Source organism: Chiloscyllium plagiosum, unplaced genomic scaffold (assembly GCF_037043375.1).
Source record: "Chiloscyllium plagiosum isolate Xiang-an unplaced genomic scaffold, Cpla_swu_hap1 HiC_scaffold_27, whole genome shotgun sequence".
Classification (NCBI taxonomy): Eukaryota; Metazoa; Chordata; class Chondrichthyes; order Orectolobiformes; family Hemiscylliidae; genus Chiloscyllium; species Chiloscyllium plagiosum.
The window spans coordinates 38118626-38144865 of NW_028270165.1; the positions used below are offsets into that span (position 1 = coordinate 38118626).

The 26240-nt window shown below is 44.5% G+C and overlaps 1 protein-coding gene and 1 pseudogene across 2 annotated transcripts in view; one reads left to right on the forward strand and one right to left on the reverse strand.

Moving 5' to 3' along the window:
* The window catches only part of LOC148143647 (uncharacterized), a 267997-nt gene that overhangs the window by 172183 nt on the left and 69574 nt on the right, over positions 1-26240 (reverse strand). Inside the window, exon 3 of the mRNA XM_087975254.1 lies at positions 19424-20331. Coding sequence (XP_087831380.1) covers positions 19424-20331 — 908 coding nt within the window. The remainder of the gene's footprint in view (positions 1-19423; positions 20332-26240) is intronic.
* Positions 1039-14565, forward strand: LOC148143651 (uncharacterized; annotated as a pseudogene). Its single transcript, XR_015751279.1, has 2 exons — positions 1039-1136; positions 11320-14565. The product of XR_015751279.1 is annotated as an uncharacterized LOC148143651 (transcript).

A 26240-nucleotide genomic window follows, 5' to 3' on the forward strand; every position in this document is an offset into this window, starting at 1 on the left:
CAGCAACACATTTTCAGCTCTGATCTCCAGCATCTGCAGACCTCACTTTCTCCTCAAAAATGCAAATTGGCCAAGCAGAGGCTGATAGCCAAGTTCGGTACCCATGGGGATGGCCTCAACTGGGACCTTGGATTCATGTCACACTGCAGCTGACCCCATTACATTATACACTCTCTCATACGCACACACACACGCTCCTCCAGACCAACACACTCACGCAAACCCTCTCTCATACACAAGCGCTCTCTTATATGCTCACACACACACACAGCCTCTCACAGACTTATAACCCATTACACTCTCACACAGACACACACTCACACCTCACCCCGCCCCCCCCTCTCCATACACACTCGGTTTCCCTTGCGCGCACATGCACAAGTTTGTGGGGTGAATATGTACGTGCAGAATTACATTATATTTTGTTCAAAACCTGCATTAATCCACGTAAGATTCTGTAACTCCCACTTTAGGAATAGAATCAATCTGACCTAACAGTGGGACACAGACTTTAACTTCACACCTTCAATGCATTACTTTAGCTGAGAAGACACCTATTGTTAAAAGCAATCTTGAGAATGTAACTTTTAAAAAGTTCTGATATTTACATATGAAGGAACAGAAACTATCATGGTCATTCTAAAAGACGTAAGCTAAATTTGTTTAATATTACTCCCATGACACTATAATCCTCTTGCGATAAAGTCTGTGTCTAATTATTCTGCTCCACAACCACCCGATGAAGAAACAGCGCTTTGAAAACTAGTGCTTCCAAATAAACCTTTTGGAATAACCTGGCGTTGTGTGATTTTTAACTTTGAAAATCTGTCAGTAATACCAGCATCTCCATGCTGCGCATGCTAATCGGTGTCAGCAACGCAGTGCGCATGTTCGCCGGTGTCAGCAAAACACTACGCATGCTCGTGCAACAAGCGGAAATGTCCCACGACCTTGTTTTGATGGACCAATGGGACGCTCAGGAGGACCGGATGGCGACTGGTCCTCCTGCCAATCACAGCAAACCCATTGTCTGGATGCGGAAGTTGGACCAAGATGTTGCTGTTCTTCTCTCTCTCTCTCTGAATTAAGATTGAGCTTCAGCCTAGACCACAACTTTCTTCCTCACTCCAACATCTGTGAGTACAGCACTCTCTTTTCTCACCCCCTTTTCAATTCCGGGGTTCAGCTGTTGACTTGCAGGAACTGAAGGGAAACGGAGTGAACCCAGGGAGGGGACAGACTCGGGAAAGTTAGTCCAGGTCAGTTGAAAAACACATGGCAAATACAGGAGAATTGACATTTCGGGCATGAGCCTTTCATTAGGAATGATGTGTGGATGTACAGAGGGCCTCAGCATCCTTCTACACCAGTCAATGCCAGTTGTCAGACAGGTGCAGCAAGCAGTGAGCAAGGCAAGTGGTATTTAGCAAGAGGAATTGAGTTGAGAACTGGTGATGTCTTCCTGCAGTTAGAGCGTCATTGAATATATTCAAGGCTGAGTTCATCTGATTTTTGAACAACAAACAAGTGGATGATTATGGAGGAAGGCAAGAAAATGATTTTAAGACCAACACAGAACAGTTACAGAGTAATACAGCACAGAAACAGACTCTTCAGTTCAAGTAGTCCATGCTGACTATGTTCTCAAACTAAACTAGCCCCACCCTGTGTTTAGCCCATATCCCTCTGAACCTTTCCTGTTGGAGTCATAGAGATGTACAGCATGGAAACAGACCCTTCGGTCCAACTTGTCCATGCCGACCAGTTATTCCAATCTAGTCCTATTTGCCAGCACTTGGCCCATGTCCCTCTAAATCCTTCCTAAATCAGATGCCTTTTAAATGCTCTAATTATACCAGCCTCTACCACTTCCTCTGACTGGTCATTCTGTACACATTACCATTCTCTTGGTGAAAAAGCTGCCTCTTAGGTCCCTTTTATGTCTTTTTCCCCCCTCACCCTAAACCTATGCCCCCTCGTTCTGAACTCCCCCACCACAGGGAGAAGACTTTGTCTATTTACTCAGCCATGCCCCTCTGTAAAGTCACCCCTCAGCCTCCGATACTCGAGGGAAAACAGCCCCAACCTATGCAGCCTCACCCAAGAGCGTACATCTTTCAAACTTGGCAACATCCTGGTAAATCTTTTTCTGAACGCTTACAAGTTTTAAACATTCTTCTGATGGGAAGGAATCCAGAGTTGCATGCAATTTTCCAAATGTGGCCTCACCAATGTCCTGGACAGCTACAACATCAACTCCCAACTCCTTTACTCGATGCTCTAACCAATAAAGGAAAGCATACCAAATGCTGCCTTCACTATCCTATCTACTTGCAACTCTACCTTCAAGGAACTATGAACCTGTACTTCAAGGTCTCTTTGTTCAGCAACACTCCCCAGGACCTTACCGTAAAGTGTATAGGTCCTACTCTGATTTGTTTGTCCAAAATTCAGCACCTCACATTTATCTAAGTTAAATTTCATCATTCATGTAATTATTCAAATGTCTTTTAAATGTTTTAACTGTACCTGCATCCACCTCTTTCTCTGGACATTCACTCCACACACAAACGACTCTCTGTGGGGGAAACAAAATGGTGCCCCTCATGTCTTTTTAAAAATCTTTCTCCTCTCTTCTTCAAAGGTTGCTCCCTAATCTTGAATCCCCACCAAGGGAAAGGATCTCCGCTGTTCACCTCATCAATATCACTCATGATTTTGTCATCCTCTATTAGGTCACCACTCAACGTCCTCTTCTCCAGTAGAAACATTTCTAGCCTATTCACAGAGATGCAGGTATATTCATATTCACTTATGATCTGTTCAATGCTGGTGCAGGCTTGACAGGGTAAATGGCCTGCTCCCAATTTTCTCACTCCTAGTCCAGGACAATAACAGACCATTAAACACAGGAGCAGAAATTAGGCCTTTCAGCCCATCGGGACTGCTCCGTCATTAAATCATGGCTGATAAGTTTCTCAATCTCATTCTCCCACTTTCTTCACGTAACCCTCGATTTCCCTCTTGACACTCAAGAACTTATTTGTCTCTGTCTTAAACATATTCAGTGACCCGGCCTCCACAGCCTTCTGTAGCAGTGAATTCCACATGTTCATCACTTTCTGGCTGAAAAGGTTTCTCCTTATCTTTGTTCTAAAAAGGTTGTCCCTTTACTCTAATGCTGTGCCCTCAGGTCCTAGTCTCTCCTACCAATTGAAGCATCTTCTCCACGAGCACTCTGTCCAGGCCATTCAGTATTCTGTCTGTTTCAATTAGATCTCCCCTGTGTGTGGGCCTGTGTATCAGCACAGACCAGACCCTTCAGGATGAGGTACAGCAGGGATTAGGTTCAGCAAAGTGAGAGTGGAGGGTGTGTGTGTGGGAGATGGAGACTCAACATTTAGGGAATGAGAGGGGAAAGAAAGAATTGATAGGATGGGCTGATGGGCCAAGGAGTGGCAGAATGAGTTTAATTTAGATAAATGTGAGGTGTTGCATTTTGGTAAGGCAAATCAGGGCAGGACTTACACAGTTAATAGGGAATGTTGCTGAACAAAGAGACCTTGCAGGTTCATATTCCTTGAAAGTGAAATTGTAGGGAGACAAGATAATGAAGAAGGCATTTGGTATGCTTTCCCTTATTGGTCAGAGCATTGAGTACGGGAGTTGGGAGGTCATGTTGCGGCTGCACAGGACATTGGTTAGGCCACTTTTGGAATAGTGTGTGCAATTCTGGTGGCCCTCCTATGGAAGAATGTTGTGAAACTTGAAGGGGTTTAGAAAAGATTTACAAGGATGTTGGCAGAGCTGGAGGGTTTGAGTTATCGGGAGACACTGAATAGGCCGTGGATATTTTCCCTGGAGCATTGGAGACTGAGGGGTGACCTTATAGAAGTTTATAAGGAGTGTGGATAAGGTGAATAGCAAAAATCTTTTCCTCGTGGTAGGGCAGTCCATAGATTTCACTTGAGAGGGGAAAGATTTAAAACAGACCTGAGGGGCAACTTTTTCAGTGTGTTTATTGAATGAGCTTCCAGAGGAAGTGGTGGAGCCTGCTGCAATTACAACATTTAAAAGGCACCTGGATGAGTATATCAATAGGAAGGGTTTAGAGGGGTATGGGCCAAATGCTGGCAAACGGGACTAGTTTAATTTAGAATACCTGGCCAGCGCAGACGAGTTGGACCAAAGGGATTGTTTCCATGCTGTATGACTCTGATAATCATTGGTGAAAGCAGAAGTGTCGTTGTGAAGACTGGGCTTTCAGAGCAGCTTTCAAAGATGTTTTGCCCTTACTGGGAGCAGAAGTTATAGTGAAATCTTTCATTTGTGAGACAGCAACTGAGTGAGTGAGTACATCCTGGATTTTGGTGGAAAGTGGGAATTCATTGCAATGTGGGGTTGAAGTGCTTTAAGGTTTACTGGCAGTAAGTAAAGTGTGCTGAACAGGGAACCAATGGGAAATGTAGGGTTATAGGTTCGTATTAATAAGAGCAAGAATAGGCCATTTGGCCCATCCACCCTGCTCTGCCATTCATTAAGATTATGGCTGATCGATCCTTTTAAACTGCTCATTTGTGTCAGCCTCCAACACTCTATTTCCAATGCTGTTCATCAGAAGGAGCAGTGAATCAGTAACTGGTATCGTTAGCCTCACGATTTTCAGTACTGCAGGTATAGTATTGTTTCATCAGCATTGTAAAGTTTATTGGCAGCAGTGAGAGGCGTGGGCTGAATTTATGAGAAACAATTCTGCATTTAGATAACACACACACTGTCGTGGGACTTGTCTTTGGATTGGCAGAAGATGGGAGGTTTTGGGTGCTGTGATCCAGGGCAAACAACTGCGGTAAATCATAGAAGCCCAACAGTGTGGAAGCAGGCCATTCAGCTTATCAAGTCCACGGCAGTCCCTCCGAAGAGTAAACCACTCGTGCAGCCTCCCCCCTCCCCCATCACCAATCCAGTTGTTTCTGCTGGTGGGTGAGATTGGCAATAGATGACATGGCCTCAAGATTTAGGACAGATGAGGAGGAACTGCTCTTCCAGGAGAGTAGTGACTCTCTGGAACTGTCTGTTCAAGGAAGCAGTAGAGGCAGCTTCATTGAGTATATTCAAGACACAGTTGGATGGGTTATTGCATGGTAGGGAAATTAAGGGTAGTTGGGATAATGCAATGGATCGATCAGCCATGATCTTAATGAATGGCAGAGCAGGGTGAATGGGCCAAATGGCCTACTCCTGCTTCTATTGCTATGAACCTGTAACCCTGTATTTCCCATTGGCTAATCCACCTAACCTGCACATCCCTGGACACTGGGCAATTTAGCATGGCCAATCCAAATCAAGGCAGGTGAGCAATGTTGTGATGTGGAAAATGAGCATCAGAGAATGATAGAAAGGGACAAGGAGAGTAAATGTACCAGCAATCAAAACTGGATTCAGAAGATCACAAAAACTGAAACTAAAAACGGTGTGTCTGAATGTGTGCTGCATTGTAACAAAAGTGAATGAATTGACTGCGCACATTGAAGAGAATAATTATGATCTGAGACTCCTTATAGAGTCATGGCTTCAGGATGACAAGGATTGGATCCTGAATATCGAGGGGGTACATGGAAGTTGAATGGGAAGCGAGTTAAAGGTAAAGGCACTGCCAGTCAAAGCACTGATAACATGGTAGTCTGGTGTAAGCTCGGATTTTAGGTCCTGATTTCCCTGTCCTCTTATCTCCCTGTTCTCACAGAGTAAGATGTTGTCTGTTCTCAGCTCTGCTGGATTTCTGCTGAAACTTTGACCCCACTTTTTACACCTTCCGGAACAATAAAACATTCAGTCACTCAAGGCCTGACCCACAATCTCCCAGCCTGTCAACTGAACAGTGTTATCATCGCAGAGAATAAAACAAGAAAAATGGAATAAAATTAGGAATTAAATAGGTTCTTGTTTAATGTTTGTTTGTTAGGACGTAAACCAGAATTAGGTCTCCCAGGATTTTTATTGTGCCCTAATTGAGGAATTCTCTCTCCCTTACATCTAACTATTAGTACCCAGCTATGATTTATAACAATATTTGCATCAACCGAAATAAAGCATCTGTTATCAAATAGACATAGAAATATACAGCACGGAAATAGACTTTTTGATCCAACACATCCATGCTGATAAGGTATCCTATGTAAATCTAGTTCAATTTGCCAACATTTGGTCCATATCCCTCTAAACCCTTCCTACTTACATACCCATCCAGATGCCTTTTAAATGTAATTGTACTGGCCCCTTCCTCTGGCAGCTCAGTCCATAAATGCACCATCCTCTTTTGTGAAAACATTGATCCTTAGGTCCCTTTTAAATCTTTCCCCTCCCACCCTAAACCCTCTAGTTTTGGACACCCCCACCCTGGGAGACGTGCTTGCCTATTTACCCTGTTTATGCCCCTCATGATTTTATAAACCTTGACAAGGTTACCCCTCTTGCCTTTGACGCTCCAGGGAAAGCAGCCCCATATTATTCAGCCTCTCCTTATACCACAATCCTCCAACCCTGGTGACATCCTTGTCAATCTTTTCTGCACCCTCTCAACTTTCACAACATCCTTCCTACCCTGTAGTAGGGAGACCAGAATCTAATGCAATATTCCAAAAGTAGCCTAACCAATGTCCTGTATAGCTGCATCATGACCTCCCAACTCCGATACCCAATGTATTCTATGGACCAAATAAAATCTCTGCAGTTCAGAAAGAGGCTATGATTTTATTCTGTGTCCCAGTCAATTTTAGTCATTATCTCTGGTGTATGGTGTGTCAGGGTGGGATCACTGGTACCAGAATTGCATGCAATATTACAAAAGTGGCCTAACCAATATCCTGTGAAGTGTACCAAACACCACCTTCACTATCCTGTCTACCTTTGACTCCACTTTCAAGAATTATGAACCTGCCATAGAGTCATGCAGCATGGAAGCAGACCTTCGGTCCAACCAATCCATGCCAACTATAATTCCAAATTAAACTCGTCTCTCCTGCCTGCTCCTGGCCTGTATCCCTCCGAACCTTGCCTATTTATGTACTTAAACTAATGTCTTTTAACTGTACCCGCATCCACCACTTTTTCAGGAAGTTCATTCCACACATGAACCACCCTCTGTGAAAACTTAGTATTTGAATGGCAAGGATTGAAAGGTTCAGAAGATTTACAAGGACGTTCCAGGGTTGGAGGTTTTCAGTTTCAAGGAGAGGCTGAATAGATTGGGGCTGTTTTCCCTGGATCGTTGGAGGCTGAGGGGTGACCTTATAGAAGTTCATAAAATCATGAGGTCTTTTCCCTGGGGTAGGGGAGTCCAGAGGTTGAGGATGAGAGGGCAAAGATTTAAAATTACTTAAGGGGCAACTTTTTCATGCAGAGGTTGGTGCATGTATTGAATGAGCTGCCAGAGGAAGTGGTGGAGACTGGCACAATGACAACATTTAAAAGGCCTCTGGATGGGTGTTTGAATAGGAAGGGTTTTGAGGGACATGGGCCAAGTGCTGGTAAATGTGGCTAGATTAATTTTGGATATCTGGTCGGCCTAGACGAGTTGGACCGAAGGGTCTGTTTCCGTACTGTACATCTCTATGACACTGAGGTTGAATAAGTCCTGATCTGATTTGCATTTCCAAAATGCAGCACCTTACATTTATCTGCATTAAACTCCATCTGCCACTCCTGAGCCCACTGGCCCATCTGATCAAGATCCTGTTTTAATCAGAGGTAACTTCCTTCGCTGTCCACTATACCTCCAATTTTGGCATCATCTGCAAACTTACTAACTATACCCACTATGTTCACATCCAAATCATTTATATAAATGATGAAAAGTAGTGGACTCAGCACTGATCCTTGTGGCACATCACTGGCCACAGGCCTCCAGTCTGAAAAGCAATCGTCCACTACCACCCTCTTTCCTCTACCTTCAAGCCACTTCTGTATCCGGTTGATTAGTTCTCCCTGTATTTTGAGATCTTACCTTGCTAACTAATCTTCCATGAGGAACTTTGTTGAATGTCTTACTGAAGTCCATGGAGGTGAAACCCACCACTCTGCCTTCATCAATCCTCTTTGTTACTTCTTCAAAAAACTCAGTCAAGTTTGTGAGACATGATTTCCCATTCACAAAGCCATGCTGACTATTGCTAATTGGACCTTGCCTTTCCAAGTACATGTACATCCTGTCTCTCAGGATTCCCTCCAACAACTTGCCTATCACCGATGTCAAGCTCATTGGTCTGTAGTTCCCTGGCTTTTTTTGACCACCTTTCTTAAATAGTGGCACCACATTAGCCAACCTCCAATCTTTTGGAACCTGTGACTATTGATGATACAAATATCTCAGCAAGGGGCCCAAAAATCACCTCCCTACCTGCCAGAGAGTTCTGGGGTACACCTGATCAGATCCTGGGAATTTATCCACTTTTATGTGTTTCAAGATATCCAGCACCACCACTTTGGTAATATGGACATTTTGCAAGATGTCACCATCTATGTCCCCACATTCTATATGTTCTTCTCTACAGTAAACAATGATGCAAAATACTCATTTAGGATCTTCCCCATCTTCTCCACTCCACACATAGGCTGCCTTGCTGATCTTTAAGAGGCCCTATTCTCTCCCTAGTTACCCTTTTGTCCTTAAATGTATTTATAAAAACCCCTTCTAAGTCTCCTTTAACATATTTGCCAAAGCTATTTCATGTCCCCTTTTCGCCCTCCTAATTTTCTTCTAAAGTATACTCTTCTAAGGATGCATTCGATTTTTCCTATCCATACTTGTCATATGCTTCTGTCTTTTTGTTAGCCAAGCCCCAATTTCTCTAGTCATTTGCATTTCCTACACCTACCAGCCTTTTCTTTCACCCTAACAGGAATATACTGTCTCTAGACTTTCGTTATCTCATTTTTGAAAGCTTCCCATTTTCCAGCCGTCCCTTTACCTGCGAACATTTGCCCCCAATCAGCTTTTCAAAGTTCTTGCCTAATACCATCAAAATTAGCCTCCCTCCAATTTAGAACTTTGACTTATAGATCTGGTCTGTCCTTTTTCCATCGTTATTTTAAATCTACTACAATTATGGTCACTGGCCCCAAAGTGCTCCTGCACTGACACCTCAGTCACCTGCCCTGCCTTATTTCTCAAAAGTAGGTCAGGTTTTGCACCTTTTCTGGTAGGATCATTGACATACTGACTCAGAAAAGTTTCTTGTACACACTTAACAAATTCCTCTTGATCTAAACCCTGAACAGAGGCAGTCCCAATCGATGTTTGGAAAGTTAAAATCCCCTACCATGACCATCCTTTTACTCTTACAGCTAACTGAAATCTCCTCATTACAAATTTGTTTCTCAATTTCCCGCTGACTATTAGAGGATCTATATTACAATCCCAGTAAGGTGATCATCCCTTTCTTATTGCTCAGTTCCACCCAAATATCTTCCCTGGATGTATTCCCAGGAATATCCTCTCTAAATACAGCAGTAATACTATCCCTTATCAGAAACTCCACTCCCCCTCCTCTCTTGCGCCCACACCATGCTTCTTATAGCACTTGTATCCTGGAACATTGAGCTGGCAGCCCTGTCCGTCCCTGAGCCACGTTCTGTAATTGCTATGATATCCCAGACCCATGTTCCTAACCATGCCCCGATTTCATCTGCCTTTCCTGTTGGGCCTCTTGCATTGAAGTAAATGCAGTTTAATTTATCAGTGCTACCTTGTTCTCTGCTTTTTTCCTTCCTGCCCTGACTATTTGACTCACTCCCTTTCCCAACTGGACGAATCTCAGGTTAATCTCTTTCCTCACTATTTCTCTGGGGCCCATCCCCCACTTACTCATTCAGCAACTTTACTGGCTTTCTTTCTGCAAGCATCCTTGACATTTCATTATCCTGTCCTTGATTTAGCTTGTTCCAGGTCATTGTCACCTAAATGAAGTTTTCCTCCATACACACTTAATGCTATCTGGCTGCATGAGGGTTTTCAGGTTTCTGTGACCTGGATAATGTGATCAGCAGACATCTGGCAAACTACAGGGATTGCCACCTATGTTACATTCATTTAACTGTACTGGCAGTGATCACTTATTTTGTGAATTTATGTTGTGGTTCTGTTTGCCAAGCTGGGAATTTGAGCTGCAGACATTTCGTCCCCTGTCTAGGTGACATCCTGAGTGCTTGGGAGCCTCCTGTGAAGCGCTTCTGTGTTGTTTCCTCCGGCATTTATAGTGGTTTGTCTCTGCCGCTTCCGGTTTGTCAGTTCCAGCTGTCCGCTCCAGTGGCCGGTATATTGGGTCCAGGTCGATGTGTTTATTGATAAAATCTGTGGATGAGTGCCATGCCTCTAGGCATTCCCTGGCTGTTCTCTGTTTGGCATTTCCTATAATAGTAGTGTTGTCCCAGTCAAACGCATGTTGCTTGTCATCTGTGTGTGGCTACTAAGGATAGCTGGTCGTGTCGTTTCATGGCTAGTTGGTGTTCATGGATACGGATCGTAAGCTGTCTTCCTGTTTGTCCTATGTAGTGTTTTGTGCAGTCCTTGCATGAGATTTTGTACACTAAGTTGGTTTTGCTCATGTTGGGTATCGGGTCCTTTGTCCTGGTGAGTTGTTGTCTGAGAGTGGCTGTGGTTTGTGTGCTGTTATGAGTCCTAGTGGTCGTAGTAGTTTGGCTGTCAGTTCAGAAATGTTCTTGATGTATAGTAACGTGGCTGGTCCTTTGGGTTGAATAAGTAAGTGGGGGATGGGCCCCAGGGAAATAGTGAGGAAAGAGATTAACCTGAGATTCGTACAGTTGGGAAAGGGAGTGAGTCAAATAGTCAGGACAGGAAGGAAAAAAGCAGAGAACAAGGGAGCACTGATAAATTAAACTGCATTTACTTCAATGCAAGAGGCCCAACAGGGAAGGCAGATGAAATCGGGGCAACATGAGTTTGACTGGGACAACACTACTATTATAGGACAAGCCAAACAGAGAACAGCCAGGGAATTCCCAGAGGCATGGCACTCATCCACAGATTCAATCAATAAACACATCAACCTGGACCCAATATACCGACCACTGCAGCGGACAGCTGGAACTGACAACCGGAAGCGGCAGAGACAAACCACTATAAATGCCGGAGGAAACAAAACAGAAGCACTTCACAGGAGGCTCCCAAGCACTCAGGATGTCACCTAGACAGGGGATGAAACGTCTGCAACACAAATTCCCAGCTCGGCGAACAGAACCACAACAACGAACACCCGAGCTATAAATCTTCTCACAAACTTTGTGAATTTATTTTTGCAGAAAAACATGGAAAGAAATTTGAAGCAATTGATACGTCGACTTCTGGCAGAGCTCCTTGATTCATTGGGACTTGGATATCAGCAGTCATTCAAATTGAGAAGAAATGTTTGCTTTTGTCTGGTTGAGAGGTTTTGGACACTTTGGCAGGAAGAATACTGAGACACCCGAGTGAGGGAGATCCAGTGCGTTGACTGAAAAGTACTTCACACCATTTACTCAGCTTGGAATATCAAAATCTCACCCCTCACGTTGGGGACAGACTATGTACCCTTTGTATTTATAATTTCAAACCCAGAGCAACACAAGGAAAGCTCTCCTCATGGGGAAACCATGGAAATGCGGGGACTGTGGGAAAGGATTCCCTTCTCCCTCTGTGCTGGAAATACACAGACGTGTTCACACTGGGGAGAGGCCGTTCATCTGCCACCATTGCGGGAAAGGATTCATTCAGTTGTCTCAGCTGCAGACACACCAGCGTGTTCACACCGGGGAGAAGCCGTTCAACTGCTCAGTGTGCGGGAAGGGGTTTGCGAATTCTTCCAACCTGCGGGCGCACCAGCGGGGCCACACGAGAGAGAAGCCCTTCACGTGCTTGATGTGCGGGAAGAGGTTCGCGCATTCATCTGCACTGCTGATCCATCAGCGGGTCCACACTGGGGAGAGGCCGTTCACTTGCTCCGAGTGCGGGAAGGCTTTCCATCGTACAAGCAACTTGCGGAAGCATGAGCGGGTCCACACGGGGGAGAGACCCTTCAGGTGCCCCAAGTGTGGGAAGGGGTTCAGTCAGGTGGGCGACCTGCAGAATCACGAGCAGGTCCACACGGGGGAGAGGCAACTCACCTGCTCTGAGTGTGGGAAAGCCTTCGGTCATGTGGGCGACCTGCGGAGGCACCAGCGGGTCCACACTGGGGAGAGGCCGTTCACCTGTCCCGAGTGCGGGAAGGCCTTCCGTTATGTTAGTAACCTACGGACCCACCAGCGGATCCACACAGGGGAAAAGCCATTCACCTGCCCAGAGTGCGGGAAGGGGTTCCATCATGTGGGCAACTTGCGGAATCACGAGCATGTCCACACGGGGGAGAGGCCATTCACCTGCCCTGAGTGTGGGAAGGCCTTCGGTCATGTGGGCATCCTGCAGAAGCACCAGCGGGTCCACGCGGGGGAGAGGCCATTCACCTGCCCTGAGTGCGGGAAGGCCTTCTGTTATGTGGGTGACCTGCAGAAGCACCAACTGGTCCACACCAGGGAGAGGCAATTTGCCTGCTCTGTGTGGGAAGGGGTTCAGTCATATGGGCAACTTACGAAAGCATGAGTGGGTCCACACAGAGGAGAGGCCCTTTACCTGCACTGTGTGCGGGAAGGGATTCATCAATTCTTCCAGCATGCTGACTCACCAGCGGGTCCACACCGGGGAGAGGCCATTCACCTGCTCTCAGTGTGGGAAGGGTTTCACCCGCTCCTCCTACCTGCAGAAGCACCAGCGAGTTCATTTGCCATTGCAGGGGGATTGAAGGAGTGAGTGCCATTATCGACTGGACTATCAACCCAGCTCTGGGGACTCCTGGGTTTGCAGGGAAGATCTGAAGCTGTAACAAGGTTGGGTGGCAATAAAGGTTACCTAAATATACCACCGGACTCAAGAGACTCTCATTAAAACTGAGCTCCAGCAGATTTTTGTTTTCATGCTGCTCATTTCTTTCAACCTCTAGCACTGAGTTTCCAATGTTGTGTATCAGAAGCTAATATTGTTAGGAACTGTTACATTTTTCATCTCTGCAGCTGCTGCATCATTTCATCAGCATTGTAAAGTTTACTGGCAGCAGTGCAAGGTGTGGGCTGTATTCACTAGAAACAAAGTTTAAAAACCACATAACAGCTGGTTATAGTCCAACAGGTTTATTTGGAAGGACTAGCTTTTGGAGTACTCCTTCATCGGGTAGTTGTGGAGCAGGATCATAGGACAGAATTTGTAGCAAAAGATTACAGTGTCATGCAACTGAAATGGTATATTGAACAAATCTAGATTGCTGTTATGTCTTTCACCTTTTAGAATGGGTTGCAGGTTTAGGTTCATTAATACGTAAATCACAGAACTACTTTTAAGTCACATTCTCGACGTAACTTAAGGTGACATTTCGGCTCAGACAATGCATTAAAGTTGAGGTCAGAGATCATCTGTATCCCAATCTTGAGTCAGACTGGTTCTATTTCCAAAGTAGGAATTCATAAAATATTGCGTGGATTCAATACCTGCAGACTGTGTGCTTTTTGAGCAAAACTGAATGTAACTGCATATATAATTCTGCAAATTCTGCAAGGTAGAAGAAAGAGGGTGGTGGTGGAGGGTTGCTTTTCAGACTGGAGGCCTGTGACCAGTGGTGTGCCACAAGGATCAATGCTGGGTCCACTACTTTTCATCATTTATATAAATGATTTGGATGTGAACATAGGAGGTATTAGTTAGCAGGCTTGCAGATGACACCAAAATTGGAGGCATAATAGACAATATAACAGGATCTTGAACAGATGGGCCAGTGGGCTGAGGGTAGGCAGATGGAGTTTAATTTGGAGATGGAGATAAATGCAAGGTGCTGCCTTTTGGAAAAGCAGGACTTAGACACTTAATGGTAAGGTCCCAGGGAGTGTTGCTGAACAAAGAGACCTTGGAGTGCAGGTTCATAGCTCCTTGAAAGTGGAGTTGCAGGTAGATAGGATAGTGAAGAAGATGTTTGGTATGCTTTCCTTTTTTGGTCAGAGCATTGAGCATTGGTTAGGCCACTGTTAGAATATTGCGTGCAATTCTAGTTTCCTTCCTATCAGAAGGATGTTGTGAAACTTTTAAATCTTTTCTAAACCCTTTCAAGGATGTTGCTAGTGTCGGAGGGATCGAGCTATTGGGAGAGGCTGAATAGGCTGGGACTATTTTCCTTGGAGGATCAGAGGCTGAGAGGTGACCTTATTGAGGTTTATAAAATCATGAGGGGCATGGATAGGATAAATAGACAAAGTCTTCTCCCTGAGGTTGGGGAGTCCAGAACTATAGGGCATAGGTTTATGGTGAGAGGGGAAAGATATAAAAGGGACCCAAAGGAGCAACTTTTTTCACACAGGGTGGTGTGTATGGTTGAAGCTGGAGTTTGTGTGAGAGTGTGTGCATAAGAGTGCATGTTTGTGTATGTGCATGTGGTAAAATGAGTGTGTGATGGGAGTATAAGCCGGTGAGAGTTTCGGAGGAGGGCGGTGGGGGGGGGGGAGGTTGGTGAATGTATGTGTCTGAGAGGGGTATGGATAAAAGCAAGGGGTTGCATCTTGGTAAAACAAACAAAGCAGCACTTGTACAATTAATGGTAGGGCCCTGGGTCTTGACGTAGAACACAGATACCTGGGGGTTTCAGCACATAATTCTTTGAAAGTTACACCACTGGTAGACAGGGTGGTTAAGAAGGCGCTTAGCACATTTGCCTTCATGCTTTGGACTTTCTCACAAATATGGTGCACCAAAAGACAGAATTTTTATAAGACATGGCAGCCCTTTTTGAATTATCTGGAAGCAGATTTGTCTGCCATTTTAATTAGGGCCTTTGTGTAGCCATGTTGGTTTGGTTTAGTGAACTCTATGCCCTGACAGGAAGAATTTCAAACAAATGTTGGGGTAATATTGATGCTCTTGAAGATTGAGAGCTACAGTCTTATTGCACATTATTTATTGATCTGTAGTGAGAATAGTTTTGATATGTTTTGTGTAGTAGTTGGTTTACTGTTATTGTTGTTAGAATGTTATTTTCATATTTTTATAGCTTTATCATTCAGAAAAAGGTTGCAATAAAAGTATTAAAATGTCTAATGCTTTGTGTCTGTGACATTGTTATCAGTCAAGGATAGTTTCCCTATCACCACCAAGCCCCTGAATCAGTATCTAATTAAGGAAACTACAAACATCCATAAGTAGAGAAAACAGCAGCTGTATTTAAGAGACAGAAGATGAGGTGTTCTTTCTCCAGGCGTCAGGTGGTTAGAGTTTGGCGGTGGAGGAGGGAGAGTTAAAATGATCGGCCACAGGGCAATGGAGTCATTTAATTTCAGTATCCCAGAGCTGGTCTCTAAAATGTTCTGCAAGTTGGCCTCCATTCTCCCCAATGTAGAGGAGACGAGGTAGAGAACTGGACATATTTATAAGATTTATTTATTTATAAGTTGTATAAATCTTAATCTCCCAGAGTTATTTTCTAAAAAATTTTAAATTAAATTGGGTGACTATGAAACAGTTTGTTGATCAGACTTGAATCATCACCCTCAAATGAGACAATGCCATTAATATCAGTGAACAGCTGTTTTTGTTAAAAAGCACAAGTTCTTGATTTATTTTCACATCTTACTGATATTCACATCTGCACATTCAATGTCAAACTCTGACATCAGAAATGAAATAACACCATTAATTTTGTCTTACAATAATCCAACAAACAAATTAATAACACAGTGAATACCAAGTCCGATTAATATGAAATTAAATTTGACCAAATAAAATGTAAAATCAAATGGGAGATAACAAATGGGGGAAGGACAGAAGGTAAGAAATGCAGCAACATAGAAGGTGCTCCTCCAGGGAGTGTATTTTACCAACTACAACTGCTCAATATAAACAAACACTCTGACATGACCCTCCGGTTTTAATGTAAACCATAGCCCCATACAGTAGGTACCATTTAAATAAGTTAATAGATACAAGCCTTGAGCAAATCCAGCCTCCAGCCGGGCCCCCCGCTTCTTGGAGCTCGAACCTTCCTCCAGCTCCGGGGGGTTGTTGAGCTCCTGGGCTCCGGCCGCCGGCTCTCTCTCCTCCACCGCCGACATTTTTAATTTGTTTTCTCGTTCACCCGGTAACCGTCACCTCCCCCTTCCCGGGCCCCGGGAATTATACACAAATAAACAATAAACCCCACCGGGGACTGTCTCCTTTTCTTCACAACTTTTGTTTGAAAAGGTCCGACTTTAATTTGAAATGTATTTTAAAGGTATTTTCTGAGGTAAACGATGCCTGTCTGCCCCCCTCCCTCCGTCAGAAACCGCCCGCTGAGTCGATGAGAAAACCGCAGCCTCGTGCCGCCATCTTTGTTTTTCTTCTTCTTTCCGTCTCCTCCTTCTGTGACGCGCATCATCCACGTCCCCTCCAATCAAAGCGCACCTTACACCACCTGACCAATGGCAGCTGGCATTCCGTGTCGTGTTGGTCCCACCCTCTGGAATATCTCTCTCCGATTAGTCGGTACCGACCACAAGCTTTGGGATTGGTGGGGAATTTCACAATCACGTCAGTGTATCCGCCCTTTTCATTCCCGTTCATTCATTCAACAGCAGATGACCCAATTTACTGCAACGGGCTATTAGCGGTAGTGTCACATATTCAGGGGGAAGATGTGATTTTTAACGTTATCAACCAATTCAACTGTGGCACCTCCACATCCATTCATTCAACTGAAGAGGGCTCAATTTAGTGTAAAGGGCTCTGAGGGTATAATATTTGTATCCCATGTTGAGAAAAAACCTCTCCCCATTCATTCACTAGAAGAGAGCCTATTTGCTGCAGAGGTTTTTTTTAAGGCGCAGTGGTAGTGTCCCTATCTTCGAGCCCTGAAATCCCACTGCTATGAGGATGCGTAATAACAAATTTTTTAGTCATAAGTCACATGACACCAGGTTAGAGTCCAGCAAGTTTGTTTGGAGGGGATCTTACAGAAATATATTAAATTATGAAAGAAATAGAAATAGGATGTTGCATTGGTAGGTGAGACTAAGATAAGAGCACATGGCCTCAAGATTAGAGGAAGCAGGTTTAAAACTGAACTGAGAAGAAACTTCTTCACCCAGAGGGTTGTTAATCTATGGAATTCCTTGCCCAGGGAAGTATTTGACATTACTTCAGCAATCACTAGAAGCAGTAGATAAGTTTTTGAAAAATAAAAGAATTAAGGATATGGTGAAAACGCAGGTAAGTGCAGCATAGTCCACGAAAAGATTAGTCATGATCTTGTTGAGTGGTGGAGCAGACTCGAAGGGCTGGAAGGCTGACTCTTGCTCCTAGTTCTTATGTTGAAATCACAAGCTTTTGGCGTGTAGTCACTTCAGCAGATGAAGTCATGAAAAAACAAGTGCAGGAAAGAGAATTTAGATAAATGAAAGACAGAGCATCTCAACGGTCAATTACTTACTCCCATTCCTATTTCTGATTATCTTACTACACAGCAAGTTGTGTGTTTTCCAAACATTAATTTTATTTCCATTGTTTAAAATCAAATATTTAAGATGAACAGTTTGTTTTTCGTCACTTGGACACACTGTGAATATCATAAACCCTCTCATGAGATATCATAGGAACAATTCATAAACTAGATTTGTCACTGAGTCAAGGAGATATAGAAAGGAGAAAAAATCCCAACATGTGCAGGATGCTAACGAAAAGTTAGCAACCTGAAATGGTAACAGGAGCAAGTGAACAGCCCCAATCAGGAAACTCAGATTAGATTAGATGACATTACAGTGTGGAAACAGGCCCTTCGGCCCAACAAGTCCACACCGCCCTGCCGAAGCGCAACCCACCCATACCCCTACATTTACCCCTTACCTAACACTACGGGCAATTTAGCATGGCCAATTCACCTGACCTGCACATCTTTGGACTGTGGGAGGAAACCGGAGCACCCGGAGGAAACCAACGCAGACATGGGGAGAACGTGCAAACTCCACACAGTCAGTCGCCTGAGGCGGGAATTGAACCCGGGTCTCGAGCGCTGTGAGGCAGCAGTGCTAACCACTGTGCCAGCGTGCCACCCACTACAGTACCTTGTACTATTCTTCACTGAACACTGCAATTGCTTTCCTTTTCAGTTTAATGATCCATAATTGAATCTGACTCCAACACACTCTCTGGCAGACAGTTCCAGAGGTCAAAGTAATTTCAATCATTAACGAAGTAAGTTTTGGATCCATCCCAAAGACAATTCCGATGGACTTTTGCTTCCAAACATTTACAGTAAGTTCTTGGTATGGACACATTTCCAACTTAGTAGGTTTATTCCAGTTTTATAACATATTGGGGTGTGTTTTAAAAAATTCTCAAGGTCAGGTTCGTAGGAGAGTAGTCTGACACAGAACAAACGACCAAGAGGCGAGTCTGCTAGAATATGAGCATTTTATTCCCCGCAGCGTCGCCACAACCAGGTCTCATACTTACAACGGGTCTGGCTTATACTCACTCTACATGTTACCGGAACTGGGAGCCGTCAGTTCTCGTAGAGCAGTTGCCAACAACCCACGCTCGGCGGTTAAACGTAACCCCGGAGCAGACTCACCGAACTGGAGACTTTTCCAGCTGATATACTCTTTTCCAGATATAAACATTCATGTGAACAGCAGAGCAAGGCTAAAAAACACATTCCATTCTGGTTACATACAGATAAGAAGATTCACACGGGGTGGTGTGTAATAAGATTCACACGGGACTAAGCAACACCTCCATTCCGGTTAGATTCACACATGTATTGGGACATAATTTTTAACCGTTTCACCACATTCCACTGCTTGGCCCAATACATGTGTTACATTATGATTCACACATGTATTGGGACATAATTTTACACCACAGGGTGGCACACTGCTTAGCATTGCTACCTCACAGCATAAGGGACCCAGGTTCAATTCCAGCCTCAGGTAACTGTCTGTGTGGAGTTTGCACGTTTTCCCTGTCTGCACAGGTTTCCTTCCACTGTCCAAAGAGGGGCTTCGGTACATCTGTGTGGACCTCCTCCTGTTAACTGAGGGCAATGGGGCACTGTGAGGATCAACAGATCAGACAGTCAGTCAGCAACTTCTCTCCGGGAGACTTGTCTCAAGAAAGGCAGCGGTTTCTTATCTCATCCATTCTCCTACCCTCCACAAACTCCACACCGACAGTCGCCCCAAGGGTGGAATTGATCCTTGGTTCCTAGTGCCATGAGGCAGTGCTAATCACTGAGTCACAATGCCACCCCTGAGCCGTGAGGTTGCAGTCCAATGGAAAACAAATACAGTGCACCAACTCTCCCACTGCACCCACTGTCAGGAGAATCAGTCCTGGGGGGGACTCATGGCAATGTCAGCGGTGGAATCTGATTGTTGTGAGCGCTGGTGCCCCCGCTGGTGCTTCCGCAAGTTGCGGGAAAATGTAAACCTCTTCCCGCACTCAGGGCAGCTGAAGGGCCTTTCCCCGGTGTGGACTCGCTGGTGCTTCAGCAGGGCAGAGGAATCACTGAAGGCCTTCCTGCACTCGGGGCAGCTGAATGGCCTCTCCCCCGTGTGGACCCGCCGGTGGGTCAGCAGTGTGGAGGAGCGGGTAAAGCCCTTCCCGCACTCGGGGCAGGAGAACGGCTTCTCTCCGGTGTGGACGCGCTGGTGCCGAAGCAGGGCAGAGGAATTGCTGAAGGCCTTCCCGCACTCGGGACAACTGAATGGCCTCTCCCCTGTGTGGACCCGCCGGTGGGCCACGAGGTTAGAGGAAACAGCAAAACCCTTCCCGCACTCGAGGCAGGAGAACGGTCTCTCGCAGGTGTGGATCCGCTGGTGGGTCAGCAGGTTGGAGGGCTGGGTAAAGCACTTTCCGCACTGGAGGCAGGAGAAGGGCATCTCCCCAGTGTGGACCCGCTGGTGCCTCAGCAGGTGGGAAGACCTGCTGAAGGCCATCCCACACTCGGGGCAGCTGAAGGGCTTCTCACCCGTGTGGACCCGCAGATGGGTCAGCAGAGCAGAAGAGCGGGTGAAGCCCTTCCTGCACTGCGGGCACGAGAACGGTCTTTTCCCGGTGTGGACCCACTGGTGCCTCAGCAGGGCAGAGGAATCACTGAAGGCCTTCCTGCACTCAGGGCAGCTGAATGGCCTCTCCCCTCTGTGGACCCATTGGTGCTTCAGCAGGTCCGAGGATTTGCTGAAGGCCTTCCCACATTCAGAGCAAGGGAAGGGCCTCTCCCCAGCGTGGACGCGCTGGTGGGCCAGCAGGTGGGAAGAGTAGGTGAAGCCCTTCCCACACTCAGGGCAGGAGAATGGCTTCTCCCCAGTGTGGACTCGGCGGTGGTCCAGCAGGCGGGAGGAGCAGGTAAAGCCTTTCCCGCACTCGGGGCAGGAGAATGGCCTTTCCCCGGTGTGACTTCGCCGATGAATCTCCAGGACAGATGGGGCATTGAAGCCTCTCCCGCAGTCGCAACACTTCCATGGTTTCTCCACGGTGTGGGATTCCTCTGGTTTCACCATGGCCGCAGCTACAGCCCTGTGTATGGCCCCTGCCCACAGTAAATTCCTCTTTCCTGGCCGTATAACTGTTTCAGGCTTTACACACAGTGCGCTGTAACAGTAGAGACTCTCATTCAGTCCCACGAATGCTGAAAATGGTCTGAAACAGGAACCAAAATGTTTTGCTCCTTCTCACAGAATCATAGTTCAAAATCATTGAGGTCCCGATGGATTGAGTGACTGTCAGACATCGATGTGAAAGTGGGGACTGTAGACGCTGGAGAGGAGTTGAAAAGTGCAGTGCTGGAACAGCACAGCAGGTCAGGCAGCATCCAAACAGCAGGAGAATCGACGGTTCAGGCATAGGCCCTTCATCTGTTGATTTTTAAACTTCAGTCTTCAGATCTTCAAATACTCTAGAAAAAAAAGAGATTCCAAAAGTCATCGCGGTCAGTCCAGGGTAGAAATTCAGAACAAGCTACTCCACTTTCTGCAGAACATTTTTTTCTTTTGCTGTTCCACAAAATTGAAAGCATCCCACACTCTCTCTCTTCCTCTATTCTCACTCCCTCAAATTAATTCTCCTGAAGGTGCTGATTCAGGATCTGACAGGGACAGAAAAAGCAAAAACGTCAGGACTGACACCTTCGAATTTTGGATAACACCACGTGAAAATTAATATCTTTCAGGATATTGGGATATTGCTGAGAGTGAGCAAGTCTGATTTTGGGAAGCAAAACAAGTGTAAATTCAGGTTGAACCTGCAATACAGCTTCTTGATAAAGAACCAGACATGAAGTGGTTATCGTCCCTGTGGTGGGTGGTGGGGGGTGGTGGTGGTGGTGGTGGTGGTGGTGGTGGTGGTGGTGGTGGTGGTAGGTGGTGGGTGGAATGAGACATCAAGGCATTGACACAGACAACCCGAGAGAAACTAAATATACAGACATGGCAAATGTTAGTGGCAAGCCAGAGTCAGATCTACAGCACAGAAACAGCCCCTTCGGTCCAACCAGATATCCTAGCCTAATCTCGTCCCATTTGCCAGCACTTGGCCCATATCCCTCTAAAGCTTTCCTATTCATATACCTATCCAGATGCCTTTTAAATGTCATAGCTGTGTCAACATCCACCACTTCCTCTGGAGCTCATTCCTTACACACACCACCCTCTGCATGAAAAGGTTACTCCTTCAGACCCTTTTAAATCTTGCCCTCCTCCACCCTAAACCTTTTACCCTCTAGTTTTGGACTCTCTCACCCAGGGAAATGTCCTTGTCTATTTACCCTATCCATGCCTCTCATGATTTTATTAATGACTCTCAGTCACCCCTCAGCCTCTGATGCACGAGGAAAAACAGACCAGCCCATTCAGCTCAAACCCTGGCAACATCCTTTTAAATGCGTTCTGAACCCTTTCAAGTTTCACAACATCATTCTGATAGGAGCAGACCAGAATTGCACACAATATTCCAAAAGTGGTCTACCCAATGTCCTATCAGCCACAACACAACTTCCCAATTCTTATCTGCAGTCAGAGGAAAGTTTTCAAAACCCAGAAAAGACAGCCAGGAAAGAATGCAGGGACAAACCAAATTTGAGGGTCAGCTTGGAAGCCTCAATGAGAAATCGGCGGACTGGGTTTATTGGTTTTCCGTTCTTGAGTACGTATACTTATTTCTCTTCTGCTCTTCGCAGTTCCTCTGTGCTGCAATGTGTGGTGGCTCGTTGAAATAATCTCCTGATGCAGCTTCGTTTGTGGGGGTTGGGATGATTGCTTCTGTAGTTAGGTATTTGGTCCGTGTGTATTGTTTCTTGTAGATGCTTGTGTGAAGTTCCCCTTGACTGTTCGCTCTACTGTGACATCTAGGAAAGGCAGTTTGTTGTTGTTCTCCTCCTCTTCAAACCAGGAGCACCCCTCAGGCCCATAGTCTCACTACCTGGAACACCAATATACAGACTAGTCAAAGACCTCCAGTGAAGACTAAAAAACTGAGTAGAAGATTCATGCCACTCCATTCACTCCACCCAAGAATTCCTGAACATCAAAGACACCAAGATAGAAGAGGATGAAATAATGCTGTCCTTTGACATAACAGCCCCGTTCACATCCATTAACATCAACGTGGCCAAAGAAACACTGACTACACTACAAGAACCACCAAAGACACAAACACCAAACAGCACCAACTTCATCAGCAAAGATAACATTGTCAAGCTTGTGGACCCGTATCTTATCACCCACTTCACATTCAATAACAAGCCCTACAAACAGAACACCCATGAGACCACCAATATCAAGGTTCCTAGCAGAAGCAATAATGCAGAGACTCGAACAAACAGCCCTCCCAACGCTCCAACCCAAATTTTGGGTCCGCCACAGTGATGACACCTGTCATCACAAAATGAAACAAATTAGAGGAAACCTCCAACACCATCAACAATATCCTTACTGGCATAAAATTCACAAAAGAGAACAACAAAGTGCCATTCCTTGATGTCAGTAGAGCGAAGAGTCAATAGGGAACTTCAGACTAACGTCTACAGGAAAACAACATACACAGACCCAAGTACCTAATGCAGAAGCAAATCATCCCAAACACATCTGCATCAGGACACTATTTCAACGAGCCACTACACACTGCACCATCCAGAAACTACGAAGAGCAGAAGATAAATACTTATACAACATATTCAAGAAGAACGGTACCCAATAAACCCTGTCCGCTGATTTCTCAACAACAAACTCAAAGCAGACACATGCGCAGAAACCCGAGCCACATTACCTTACATCAAAGACATCTGTGAAATGATGTCCAGACAACTCAAACCTCTCCACATCATGGTAGCCCACAAATCTACCAACACACTTAAGCAGCAGCTAATGAACCTGAAAAAACAAATGTTATTTACAAATTACCATGCAAGGAAGTATACACATGGACTCTGCCCCCATAGTTCTCGGTGGCAAGAAATGCTGGGATGAGATAAGGAAGATTTTTTTCAGTCAGAAAGAGGTGACTCTGTGGAACTCATTGCCACTGAAATGAGGAAAGTAACTGAGTGCTTTTAAAACAGATAAAGATAGGCTCTTGATTAGTAAGGAAATCAAGGGTTACAGGGAGGATGCAGGAGAATGGGGTTGAGACACATTGGCCATGATCGAATGGTGGAGCAGACTGATTCTGCTTCTGTATCTTATGGATCAGTAACCACAAAGATCTGACTTAATTTTCACTACTTTTACTGTGTTCCTGTCGTATTTATGGCAAGCATGTGGCAATACGTTGTAGATTTCTCAAGCTAGATCTTCTATTTCATATCAAATATTGATAATTGGAGCTAATATTAGAGAGAGTAAAGGTGCTTATTTCTTGGATAAATAAACCTGTCATGCATTTTAAGCTTAAACCTTGCATACTTGCGAAATTAGAGTTGCCATTTTGCCCGCTGTCATCAAATCTCCAATAATACTTTTACTTGATAACCCATTTTGGGAAATAATAAACATAACTGAGGTTTCGTGTTTTATGCAAGCACTTTAAGCTTTTGATATAATGATTTTAAGCCATCTACACAGAGTGTGATTGAATTTCTAAACTTAAGTAACAGCCTTAAAGTATTGTTATTTGTGTCACCCACAACTGTAATTAATGTAAATATTGAATTAAACTTATTGAAAAGAACATACTTGCTGAATTAGAGTCAGCATTGTTTTCAATGCTTTGTCCATTATTCCCTTTCACCTCATTACCTATTTTAGAGAAAGAAAAATATTGCATATGTTTGAACATTTACTTTTTTTGGCAATATTATAAAATGAAGAAAGCAGTTCAGTCAACTTCAATCTTCATCCGGTCACTTTTTAGAAAAGGTTTTGAGCACAGTTATAAAATAATAATGCAAGGTTACCTAATTTGCAGCATTGCTTGAGACAGATTTAATAGTACAAGAAGTTATGATCTCCATTCAGTAATGTCTTGATTTGAACATAGTTTAAGTTAAGCGAAGGGTGTTCAGGAATTGAAGTCATTGTGAAAATGTTACCAGGGAAAACATTGGATAAAAAAAAATTCTGGTTTGAGTTTTTTCTTTGGATATAAACAGATACTGGATCCAAGTGTCCTCCCAATCTTCTTAAGATATCCCACAAAATAAACACAATGCAACCTAAATAAATCAGGCCCAAAAGAAATTCAGAACCCACACTAATATATGGCAAGGAGGAAAGTTTTAGACTACAGGGCAATAAAGATGGGTTGGTCAGATGGGCAGAACAATGACAGATGGAGTTCAATCCTGAAAAGATTGAGATGATACATTTCAGGAGGATCAACAGGCAAGGGAGTACATGATGAATCACAAGAACTTAGAATGTACTGAAGATCAGAGAAAGGTATATGTGTTCATAGATTCTTGAAGGCAACAGGACATGTGGATGAAATGGTTAAGGCGGCATATGAAACACTTGCCCTTAATAGTTAAGGCATTAAACATGAGACCAGGAGATCATGATGGAACTGTACAAGACATTTGTTGGGCCACAGCTGGAGTAGTGGATCTGGTCGTCACATTATTAGAAGGATTTGATGGCACTAGAAAGGGTGCAGAAGGGAATACTAACCCAGGGTGGTGCATGTTGGTGGGTTTCAGCTATGAGAGTGATTAGATCGGCTGAGGGTATTTTCCTTAGAGCAGAGAAGGATGGGTGAGGACCTGTTTGTACAGATAAGACACTTAGGGTCGAGATAGGAAGAAACTTTTCCCCTTGGTGGACGGCTTCAGCAATTAGGGGGCATAGATTTAAGGAAAGAGATAGGACATTTTAATGGAATTTAAGGAACAATATCACCTAGAATGTGCTGGAGATGGATGAATTTACTTATGGGAAGAATTGGTTTGTTTGAAGGGATGGATATAATGAAATAAAACTAGTTCAGAAGATCATTATAATGTGCTAAGAAAAAGAACTGGAGGTAGACCTCCAATAGTGGAAACAATCTAAAGAAGTTTCATTGTCCCATCTGAGAAAAACAATTCTGCTAAACTTCTCAAACGAACCCGAACATGTGTCAGAACTTGTTTGTTTAAAATCAATTGAATCTATTCCAAGTATTTAGGAAAATGAGAATCATCTTTAATCCTGACGCTATTGGCTGCAACCAAAAGTGATAGGAAGCTTTTTCAGTTTCATTGAAATGGAGCTGTCAGAGATATTGGCTCATTAGAAGAACAGAAGAGGGTTGTTTGAGTTTATTGAGCAGTTTGTAGACTCAAACAAGGATCCAGAAAACAATTTTCTGTGGCACAGAAGCAAGGACAATTAACAAGGATTGATGTTGCTACTGTGTGTTCAAGTGTCTCAGTCTTCAAAGTTCTAGATAAGTTAAACCTCTGAAAAATTGAAGGTGTCAAAGGAAGATCAGTAGGGAATCAAGGGTTTTGGGGAAAAGGCAGGAAAATTGAATTGAGGGTTATCAGATCAGACATAATCTCACTGAATGGTGGAGCAGAATGGCCAATACTGCTATTTGTTGCGGTAAATCGATCTGGGTGTTGATAAAAGCTTTTGTATGATTTTTCTTTGTCGTCAGCAACATTTTGTATTCGGAAGAAATTGGCTTTTGTGTTTGATCTCAAATAACGCTGGAGGCTCCACTGAGGGTT